Source organism: Platalea leucorodia, assembly GCF_965183815.1.
Source record: "Platalea leucorodia genome assembly, chromosome: 8".
NCBI classification, from domain to species: Eukaryota; Metazoa; Chordata; class Aves; order Pelecaniformes; family Threskiornithidae; genus Platalea; species Platalea leucorodia.
This window is the reverse complement of record NC_138830.1, coordinates 4,763,641-4,775,602: the sequence shown is the minus strand read 5'-3', so window position 1 is coordinate 4,775,602 and position 11,962 is coordinate 4,763,641. Positions and strand designations below refer to the sequence as shown.

General features: G+C 37.2%; 1 protein-coding gene across 12 annotated transcripts in view; it reads right to left on the bottom strand.

Moving 5' to 3' along the window:
* Nucleotides 1-11,962, bottom strand: part of PHC3 (polyhomeotic homolog 3) — a 37,951-nt gene that overhangs the window by 9,300 nt on the left and 16,689 nt on the right. For 6 of the 12 annotated variants that reach the window (XM_082320709.1, XM_082320710.1, XM_082320703.1 and 3 more), the window contains 5 exons: nt 11,253-11,506; nt 10,234-10,390; nt 5,951-6,065; nt 4,406-4,556; nt 4,083-4,314 (listed from right to left, as the gene is read on the bottom strand). In XM_082320709.1, the coding sequence (XP_082176835.1) occupies nt 4,083-4,314; nt 4,406-4,556; nt 5,951-6,065; nt 10,234-10,390; nt 11,253-11,506 (909 nt within the window). Of the gene's footprint in view, nt 1-2,023; nt 2,332-3,821; nt 3,923-4,082; nt 4,315-4,405; nt 4,557-5,950; nt 6,066-9,881; nt 10,086-10,233; nt 10,391-11,252; nt 11,507-11,962 lie in introns of those variants that run through there. The other 6 variants (XR_014229084.1, XR_014229085.1, XM_082320707.1 and 3 more) reach the window with 6 other exon arrangements.

The window sequence follows — 11,962 nt, the reverse complement described above, 5'->3', positions numbered from 1 at the left end:
TCCGAAAGGTGTTAATTCCTTCTGTTACCACCACTGGGTTAAGCAAACAGAATTTTGATTATTGATTATTTAGCGTAACTGTTTCAAGAAGGCATTTATCATCAGTTACCTGAGTGAATATGCTACACACAGCAGTAAGTCACTTCACAAGTGCAACTTTAAACTAGTTGGATTTTTTTTTAAACTCTTTTAAAAAACTCTTTTTCTGAACATGAAATAACATGGTCTCAGGTTACTGAGGCCTACACCATAAGAAAGGGGACTCTTCCTGGGTTGGACTGCCCCAAGTAACCGAGGGCCCCTTTCCACTGAAGAACACTGTGGAAACAAAAGGTTCCCCAAAAGACTGGTTCTGGACATCTGTTAAGCAGAAACAGTCAGTTATGCCTGGCTGTATGGCAGCTCTGTTATATGGACAAATGTCATCTAACAACATGAATAAGAGCACTCATTGTCAGTTGTTTATTTGAAGCTTCTTTCCTCATAGCCACATTTTTCCTGTTTTTAAAATATTTGTGTTCTCAATCCAGTGGTGTCTCTGTCTCTCTCAAAGTCTTTCAGATGCATTTTAATTCGTGCTCGACCTTCCATTCCTGATTTTAATTATTCCTCGGTTAAGTCTATTTTTTGGCATTTTTATATTTTCCCCTTTTCTAAAGGTATACTATTACAGAGATGTGAAAATACTGTGGAGGACTCCTTTTCCACCCCAGATGAGAGCAATTGACTAATTTTATGTCCTCTTGTGTGTTCAGATTTAAATTCTATAAAGACTTGATAGTCTAATTTCCTGATGGATTTATAAATGTGTAAGAGACAAATAGAAAGAAATCGTGGACGGAAATATCCACATCCAAACCTTAATTCATTTGGATTATTACTGTGTAGTGATTGTAACATTCAAGGTTGGAAAAGGTTAGCTTTTCACAAAGAATAAAGTCCCATTTTTTGTCTTAATGATTTGTTAAACAGACCCCATGTAACAATTAGCTGCCACTTTATTAAGGAAAGGAAAAGATTAAAAGATAATTTGAAAAGAGAAAGGTGGTCTTATGGAATTTTATTGTAGCCTCTGGTTTCAGGCTAAACCTCTGTAGCTTAGGTTACAACTCCATAAACTACAATCCCCAAAGTAAAACAGTTACTCTGTATCAGCTGGCTAACTTTTAATCAAGACTAAGGACTATTTTGCATAGCATTTAAAACAAAGCAGCTTTAATACACAATAAATACCCAATTCTTGGGTATTATTTATTGTAACAAGAAATTAGAGTGGTATCCTTTGGAGAAAAAAAAAATTAGTTTGTCACAAACAGTATTTATATAGCCACTAAAGCCATTAAAATGTTGTATTGCTTGCGTGTATTCCATAACATTTACTTTTAATATTTCTGGTACAGTGATGCACTAGTGCAGCCCAGCTGCAAACTGTACCACAGTCAGTAAGAGAGCAATCGTCAGGAGCTCAGAGTTGTCACAGAGCTCCTGGAATGGTGCTGCTGATTCCAGCTACAAAATGAAGATCATGCTGCCAGTAACATGAAGAAAAATCTCAAGATAACTGACCATTCTCAGGAGGATTTAACAGCTCTATCATCATCATAAAGGTTCTTATTTCTGTGCGGACAACAGACAAAACATCTGGCAGTCAAGTACTAAGTAAGTATTTCTGTGAAAGGTATCACTGCATATCTGACCTGAACATGGGGATTGTCAGACCACGCCACTGACAAAGAATCTGAGAGATGGAGAGAAGTTTTTGCATTTAGGAACAAAAGTTGTCCTATTAAAATACATAATCGGTTGTTATTGCAGGCTTTTTTCTTTAAGCAGGACATGAAGCATTTCCACGCAACTTTTCCTAAAATACCTTCTCTCAAAGTCATTTTGGAAAAGCAAAGGATGAAAGTTGAATACATTTCAGTTCCCTCATCCAAGCACTACTGGGTATTGTTAAGCACTTTCGCAATTGGTTGTTGTGCAATAACTTAGCTAAAAAAAGGATGGGAAGTGGGTGAAAGACCTTTAATCTTGCAGCTGAAGAAAGAAAGGAAAGAAACAATTCTGCTGGGGTTTAAACTGTTGCTGTCTCTTCCCCCCAGAAGAAATAAGTAAGAGTAGAAGTGTCCTACAATCTTCATTTCTCCAAAAGACTCCAGAGGAATTCAGGAAAAGCCTGACAGGGACGCTTGACTACGCAGTTAGATCTCAGCTGCAGACTCTATGCAGAAAGCTGTAAATCAAAACAGATGCCCCTCATGTTTACGAAAAGCTGACAAATCACCGTCTCCTACAACACGGCAGATGGTCTGCATGGACTGCACCAAGTATCTGTTGCAAAATAGCATAATGAAAGTCAATTAAATTATTTCTTTATTATTCAACTCTGACAGCATATAAAAAAATATTTTTTCAAGAGGGTGGCTTGAGGATGTATTGAGCAGAATAGACCCCCAATTGCAAAAAAATATGAATGTAGCTGTGTAAGAATAAAAATTCTGGCAGGTTATGAATATAATTTTAAATACCTATTGAACTTTTTTTAAAAAGTATTTGAGAAACTAGGCCTTAATATGGATGGGAATGAGTAATCCTAATAAATTTTCATGAAATGCAGAAAAATATAAAATTGGTTTAAAATCAGAGATTACCTTGTTTATAGAATACAAAAAACCCCAGATCCAGTAGCTGGTGAAATATTCTACAAGTAATGGTTTCAAAACAGAAACCACATTTTAAGAATGATGTTTCTGTTTTCATACTTGCAAATGAATTGTGTTTATGTGGTACTTCACGTTCTCTAGGACAGCAGTTATCGTTTATTCTTTTGCAGGACCTAGGATCAGGAAGTTATTGAATGAACTAGAGCCTCAAATCTGTAACAATAATAACTCAAACCAGCAGTGACAGAGTCATATTCCAGTAACACAGCTGAAGTAGAAACATGAATGACCATGTCTTAAACTTCAGGAGCTTTGCTTGTTTTTACAGACATCACTGCAGGTTCCCAGAAGCAGGTAATGTAACTTAACTGCAATTTATAAACCGTCAGAAGAAAGGTACTTCAAGGATGACTTTTGCTGATTTAAGACATCCCTTACTCAATTCTTTGCCTGACCTACTTTATAAACAAGTAACTGTCAAAACCCATGTGTATGACTTAGCAATGAAGATACATTCCTTACAGGTTATTAGCCTAATGGGATACAGAGAAAAATGGTTTAGCATTTCTAAACTAGAAAATTAGGAACAAACTTAACCTGGGTTTCAATGTTTTGACATGTAAGTTACATGGGTAAGCAACAAAAATTCTTGTATGACCGCTATTATAGCGACCTGCCCTTGCTACGTGAAAGGATTAGAGTATCTGATCAGATAGAATGGCATCCTTGGGAAAGAGGGGGGGAGTGAAACTTTAAAGCTTATGATAGTTAGGAAACAATAAATAAATGTCAAATATAACCTGAAGATGATATAAAGGTAACTGTGAATATTGAGCTAAAGAAAAGGTTTGTAAATAAGGAGAAACAAGATTTTTTTTTTTTTCTGAGAACAGACTGTGTCTACCAGTAAGCAGAGTCTATATGCAGAAGTTCTCTGCATTTCAGCTACTGAGTAAAGCTATGCAAAACAAAGTTTAGCTTTATAGAAGAAACTCGCTTATTCTTTTTTAATGACTTATATGAGGGCAGGTCTTTCAAATTTTTCAGTTGTATAAAGGGAAAGAACTCTCTTCTTGCTTCTACTGAATAAGCAGCAAGTAAGGAGGGCAGAGAATAAAAATGTAAAAGGGAGGAAGTGTGTCTGACCTCTCTACTGACCTCTTGAAAGAAGTCAGACTGAAGGGAGGACCAGCTCTAATCTCCATCAGCTGGGATGCAACAGCAGAAGTGGGACTAGTTCTATCAACATGGGATTTGTGCTGAAGGAATAAGCAAGAGGAAACAAATCACTTTCTAGTTTCTATCACCAACTAACGAGTACACTAGTGCTGTAACCACACCACCTCCTCATCACACCAATGCTAAAAAGCAAGGGCTTTACTGTTAAAAAAAAAAAAAGGAACAAGTTATGGCACATACCAGGCAAAGAATGTATGAAGGCCCAAACTTCATCAACAGTCCATACTGATGGGTCAGCTTGCACCACTGGTAACAAGTCAATGCTCTCTGGCATTTTCCTAATTCTTAGTTCCCTAAGTTCACGTTCTCTTTCTCTTTCACTCTGTCTTCGCAGACGGGTGGTCATGGCAGCTGGAACAGCATCTTCATGAGAAGCCATATCTTCTTCTGCAGATGGATAAGTAATTGGAAGCTGGAAAACGTAGTACAAATACACTACAGTATTATACTTTATTTGTAATTCCCAAAACAATGCCATAGTTTTAAGCAAATATTCCACAGACCTGTCTAAGAAAATGATCTCGTGACGCCCCATCAGGGCCACTCGGTCGACGCCCGCGTCGCCCAAGACTTTGGCTATCTGATTTCCGATTCCAGCGACTGGTCTTGTCTGACGTAAACAGCCCATATTTCTTAGTGCAACTAAGGCTGTGCCTAAAGAAGTAAGATATATTCGATCATGCACTAATAGTTTTTTGGACTGCATTCAATCAAGTAACAGTAAAATTGCATTGTTGTCTACAGAAATGCTGCCTAACCAAAGACAACAACGGGTGTCACAAAAATATAAGAGACAAGTATCTCAAAGGCCATTTACTCAAACTCCTTCTCTTGATGCAAGATCAAATACATCTCGATCATCCCTGGAAGATGTTTGTCTTTCCCAGTCTTAAAAATTTTCCATGATAGAAATATCTTTGCATTTTCTCACACAGTCCAATCCTGCTTCTCTAAAATGTCCACTAAAAGCCTAAAGTCACATTTCGCTTCCATTTTCTCTACTTAGCTGATACCCAGTCAAAGGAGGATGGAGGCAAAAAATCCCATCTTAACATTATGGGGCCAAATCCTTAATATTATTTCGCTGGTAGTGTCCCAACAAGCACCAAATAAAAAAATATACATTCCCACTACTTAACATGGGAACGTCTCACATGGGAGATTAAAAAAGTAGCAGACATAAGAGAAAAGTGGTTTCTAGGCACACGGTTGCAAAAAAAGAACTAAGTGGTGATTAGAAATGGGAAACTATTCCCCATTTCTAAGCCATCTGGGATTAAATATCACATTTCCAGCTGTAATGATGGAAGATTTTACATTCGGATGTTGACTACAAATTCTTCCTAACTAAAATAAAATAAAAGCAGCATAGTGAACCCAAAGAGAAACAGAAACCAGCTGTTTTCCTCTGCCCACCATGTACAAGCAAATGGCACCACTTATTATTTTCAAGAAAGTACAAGCTTTAGAAAACACTAAATTATGTATGTTTATGAATATTTCTATTTTCCTCTATGCAAACAAAGAATTTTTACACTGTTACTAAAAACATTTAAGAGTGTTTCTTGTCTATGCAGCATTTCAATTATGCCAAGATAAATTCAGTGGGTTTTTAATCCCAGCATCGCACAAAACTATAAGAAAGCCCACCTAGCCCAGCATTCTTTCTCTGACTTTGCCCAACATCAAGGGGAAGACAACAGGAATATGAGAAATATTTAAGATTTGTGGCCCATGAACCTCCGCACCAATTTCCAAACACTTAGTAAACCCTTAATGGATTTCTCTTCCGTGATACCCATCACCTTCCCATAAGCCCAACAGCATTCATGGCATCCTCTGGAAAGAGGTCCACAATTTTACTGTAATTCCCTTTGTCTATCTTCTTGAAATATATTATAATCTCCCATAGTCCTTTGTACCCATATACCCCACCAATTCAGTAGAAGGCAGTCATGTTTTACTGTTTCTTAATTTTTCAACATCAGATACTATTTGCATGCTATTCCATTAACCAGATAACGGCAAGCAATAACTAGACAGAGTACCTTTTGGCACAGGATGTGGAGCAGAATCTTTTTGACCGTAGAAACTTATCAGAATATCCCATTTTTCCACAAAATTCACACTTCAAAAGATCATTTTCCATTTCATCCAGTCCCTCTAAAGAAAGGAGTGAGGCATAAAGAAGTCAGTTTCAATGACACAAAATTATTTCCAAATTTCCCATCTCAAGCAGGCAGGTAGAAGATTTTCAAATATCTAACACATTTCATTAAATACTTTGATTAACAGAAAATTATGCAAAACTAAGCAAGTCATAGATTTCACTCTCTATAGAAAAGATCTTGAGCAAACTGAACCTTACTGAACCTTCAATTAAGTTATTCAATGAACGTAATCAGCTTTTTTGTTAAATTTGAAGCCATCCATGAGCAAGTATGCCCTCAAACATAGTGAACAATGAAAAAGAACTGTTACAGTCCTCGTGAATTGTTTATAAAGAGTTCATTAAGAGAACCAGGCACTCCACAGTCTAAATCCAAGCTCTGCTGTAATGACATAATGCACTAACCTTTTAAAATACTTTCTTTGAATAAGCAACTGCTACAACCAAAGGGACTTGTGAAAGCAAGTAAAACACAGATTCTTATCTATGAAAAAGATAAGCTGCATATAAGAAAGAAAAGGATTATAGCATCTACGGATTTACAGTCCACTGTTACCCAATATTTTTCTGTTATTGGTGAGATGAGGAGGCACCTTTCCTGCTCCTTGTGAAGAACTCTACCACCAGCTGAGAGAAGCATCAGTGAAAGAAAAAGCAGAAAAGCCCAAAAGAAGGCAGTACAAGGCAACAAGGCAGCATACATGTCCTATGCTGAATGTCCATGCTCTCTTCAGCTGGAAGCGTATTTCATGTGTAGAGCATGGTTTGTACATAGTTTAGAATAATGCTACCACACCTGCAAAACAACGTGACTTCTGGCATGGAAAAAAAAAACCAAAACACCACCTTATCCCCATCCACCATCTGTGAAATGCATCATAAGGAGTGAAACTGAAACATGGCACAAACCGAAATGTAGTATTTTGTGTTCATTCAGGTTAAGTAAAAGAACTGCATGCCACATGGCTGCAATCATGGACAAAATACATTGTCCAAAAATTCAGAGGACTAAACAAACATACATTTCTCCTGCATTTCTAATACAGCCGAGTCACTGTTTCATACATTTTGCCTCTTGCTGTTCACCTTCTGCATTCGTATTTATAATTTTACCTGATTAGTTGCTAAAATTGCAAACTAGCTTTTTGTTCTAAACTCTTTGTTAAGCTCTGATGCTAGCTAATGCAAATGCAGGTATCAAACTGAAAGAATTTAACTATGAATGTGCAACAGTCTGTTATAGCGATGTTAACTCACTGAACTGCTTGCTAACGCTAGCTATTGTACTGACAAGGTAACACAAAAGCACTAGTGCCGCAAAGAGCTGAAAATAGCGAAAAGGGTATTTGAATAACCTATCTGATGTATCAGGACTCAAAGACATAACTGAAGTCAACAAATTCTCTGGCAGCATCAGGCTGAAAATTGCCATGTTGCAAGCCTCCAACTTAAGTTGCTATCACACCCGAAGTAAGAACTGGAAATAGGAAACATACCGAATCTGACCAACCTTGCAACTGAAGTTAAATACCAGAGATGCATCCTTCAAATAAATCACGCTCTCTCTAAAAAAACCAAACAACCCTCATTCGCAATGCAGGTCATGCTACGTAGAAAAAAAATGACAACAGCGTGAAGCAAAAATTGATGCTAAGGGCCTTTTCTTTTGCATATTAGGTGTTTCTACCATACATGCAATCATACCCTGGTTTAGTATCAGAAAATCTCCATTGCTTCTGCATATGTGGATGTGTCTCAATGATGGACATTTCCTACTAGCTCATCTAATGAGTAGTTGCAAATTGTGTACATAAACCTAACACCAGCTGTCAGGAACAATAAGTAAAAACAAAACCAGGAATGTTTGAATAATTCCATGAAACAACAGACAAGCTGTTTTTTGAAATCTGAGAAACAACACAGTGTCAATACTGAAAAGTTCTTAGGGAACGCTATTGAAAAGAAAACTTAAGATCTACTGTAAGAAATTAAGGGCAAAATAACTATTGCAAACAGAGCTTCAAATATTCTAGAAGATACGCAAGATGGCAAAGAGTTTCTTTGGTTTGAAATATATTGGGTGAAACAAGGTATTAAAAGAAAAGCTGTACTCTTGATCAAGAAAGCAAGTTTATTTAATAGTGATTTACTAAGCAATTTACTAAGCACAGTCACCAGCTAGGAGATTTCTAAGTCTCATTTTGTGTGTAGAAAAGTAGTGTAACTCCACTGAGCTGTAAAAGAACCAAAAAACGTCAAACAGTTCATACAATTTACCAGATGACTTTTTTTTTTTTTAAAGCCTCTTCTGCTTGATGCTTTCATGTCACTGGACTTCCCTCTCAAAGACCTGGTTAAATGAAAGCCCTCACTGGGAGACGATACCAAAAAAATAACAGCAATTTTCTATTAAATGAAACAAAGGTTTAGAAAACTTCCAGTCACACTGCAACCCTCCACTATAAATACGCCAGATGTTTGCCTTCTAAAATTTAGTCTGCCGTGCGTATGTGAAGGTTTGTGAAGAATAAGGTATGGGCCTCAAATTACTTTACAGTAGAATATTGTGTAATATATTTAAAAAATTGACTCTGTAAAAATTGTTTCTTCATTTTTCTATATCACCACATAATCAAAAGAAAGTTACAGTTACAAAGCAAAGCGCTTCAAATATCTGCCACTGCCTAAACTAGGCTGTTACTGCAAAAGGAAGAAGGGCTCTGGACTGTACTGAGATATAATAGTAAATGCAATCATATAATCAGCCATAACTTAGGAAATCCTCTTTCATGTTTCATTTTCAGGCACTGTTTCCACAGTTTCTGACTTCTTTGCACAGATGTTATATCGACTTGTAGCAGGACTGCAACCCATCAACAATTCCTTTCAGTGGTGTGCTTCCAATCTAAACCAGCTCCTACTAAAAATAGTGCTACAGGTAAAAATATACTCTTCGTTTTAAGCAGAGAGAGATATTGCCTGAGCAGTAAAGTCAGTCAGCCTTAAGCAAAAATTCCAACCATGTTTACTTGACTTCACTACCAACAAATACTCTTCCAATTCAGAATGCTTTCTAAAGCAACCTCTTTGCCTTGTCTGCAATCCTTGACTTGGGTCTGACCCATTACACTCATAAGCAGTAATGGATACAAACCACTGCAGTAAAAAATAATGTATCAGGATCTAATAATCTAAAAGACTGAATTTTGAGCTAATTTGTTTGCCGAGATACACAATGGATGCAGCCAACTCCCCTATTGCACTTCAGTACCATTCACCAAGGCAGAAACCACAATAGCTAACAAACTGCCATGGGTGTTGCGCTCTCGAAAATTCCTGTGAGAAAAGATCAGGGGGACAGATTGGTTTAATTAAGTGACAATTTACAATGCCTGGAGTGGGAAGTAGTTGAAGCACAGCTACGGTGACACTTGCTACTGGTCAGGACACGTTGTCCTGACTTTTTCCAGCCACTTCCCCGATGCAGACCTGTGGCAGTAGCAGGCACTGTATTTGTCCCTTCTTACCCTGCTCGCTACAGTTTTGATATGAAAGGAGGAAAAGAACTATTTTAAGAGAATGAAACTAAGAGTTGCATTAAGACAAATTTAAACAGATCACCAAAACCAGCTCCTGTGCAATTGCTCAAGCTGTGGAAAAGAAAACCCAGAGGTGGCTGAAAAATTCTGGACTTTGAAATCTTGGATGAATTTATAGAAAAACGTGAGTTAAAGAATAACTTGGCTTTTCTGGGCCAGGCCGTGGTTTAATTTCCATTTCATAACACTCGTGAGGCTACCTACATTTGGGCTTGAACAGCAGTAGTGGTGTAACACATCCAAAATAGTTGATTGCTGAGTTCTAAAAAATCCATGATGATTATGTCGGATACTGCATGAGGAACTCGGTTTAGCTCATGAGTTGTGCCAGAGACCACTATATTCTAAGCAGGACAAGTGCATAGTTTCTTGACATTTGTGTGCATCTACAGCAACTGCTGTTATGATGTGTAGCTAGTAAAAAAACATTTGAAAATAGTTTCTATTAGAGATAGTGTAAAGCCTGGAGAAAGATTCCAGAAGTACAGATGGGATGGGATTCTGTAATACATACAGAACTGAAGGGAAAAAAAAAATGGATATTTAAACAAAAACTACAAACCTTCTGCAATCATATCCTCTATCTCTGTGTCCGATGAGTTGTCTGCATGTTTTGTATTCTGCAAGTCTGATTCAACACACACAACACTCATGATTTGACCCTCCACTAGCAATCTTTTTTCTGCAGGCTGTTCTACCAGCAAAGATGAACGACTTACCTATTGCAATAAAAGCAAAGCAACAGTGATTAACTGAACAATGAATAATTGAAAATAGTATTTGCGACTTAGCAGTTGTAACTGAGACTACAATCACAGTTTCTATTCTGTATCAATGAATCATTATAATATAGTGCCAAAGCTCTAAATACCATTTCTCAAACAAATACAAAGACTCGCTCTTGCTCTGCAGAGTTTACAATTACATTTAACAAAGGAAGAAACACATTCTATCTAGAGAAATGAAGCGATGGGAAAAGGAGAGACACATTAAATTAGTTAATAAGTCAGGCTCATAGGTTTTAAACTGTCCATTTGTGGATTTAAAATTTTCAACAGTAAATTCTTACCAGACACAGTACTAATCACACCAAGCTCAGTAAGGGGCTTGCCAGTGCTTTAAACGACAAAATTTTAACATTTTAGAATTTTAACACAGACTCATCTCAGAGGTTTAAATTAAGGTATCACTTAAATCGAGGTCTCCAGGAGACAGACAAATGTAAAAAAAAGTTATTGCAAATGGTAACCTACAATCACTCTCTGTAGTTCTCTCCAGATATAGGCTATCTACTCAATGAATGAGTGTCTCTGTTTTCATTTAGTACCTTGTCATCCAGTGATACTGGCAAGCCAAACAGTAGCATGAATTCTGATTATGGACGTAAGACAATAAAAATAATATACAAGTATACTGAATGCTGTAAGAAACAGGCTACCAATCAGTGAAAGAAAGGTCAAAAACAACATCTGAAAAATGATTCAAGATCTAAATAGCTACTAGCCACAAATAACATCGTCCTTAAAAACAGTTTGTTTCAAAAATTAGTAGTAAAAAATTCATAGCAACTTTTACACTTACAGGGAACGGCTCTAACCCCTCCTGAATCACAAAGCCTTCAATAACATGGGTCAGGATCTGTGGTTTAACAATAGCCTGTGGAGGTTTATTTTCCAGGCTAGGAATGCTATTGGGCATTGATGTGCTGTTGCTCCTTGTTGTTGCTGCTGGAAGCAAAAGAGGTGGTGGTGGAATAGAGGCATGTGAAGGATCAGATGGAGATTTAATTACTGAGGCACTGACTGATGATGTCACTGAAGGTAGTCCCCCATCTTCTGAAAAAAAAATAACAAAGTATGTTATGTTTTTATCACCTACGTCCAACTGTTGGCTCAGAATTCTAAAAATAAGAGGTGATAAATACACCCATCATCCTGTAACACAGGCTTTTCCCTATGGTTTATAGATTGTACCTTTGAAATAAGATGGTTTTCCTTGACAGACTATCCCACAAACAAACAGTTCTCATGTAAACGTTTTCCTTTACTCAGTACCTACTAACTCTAAGCACAGTTGGCCGCTAATTACCTACACAAATCACAAATCCCTAAGTCAAAAGCAGAAACCAGTATTTTCAAACATTAGATTCTCAAGACTGAGCAGCTGGGGTATTTCCAAAGAAAGAATTTATTTTCAGGGATGCTTTGGGCCTCAGTAACCTGCAGGGTCACAAGCACATACAACATCAAGCCACTAAGCACCACTAAGCACCCAGTTATATATATAGCATA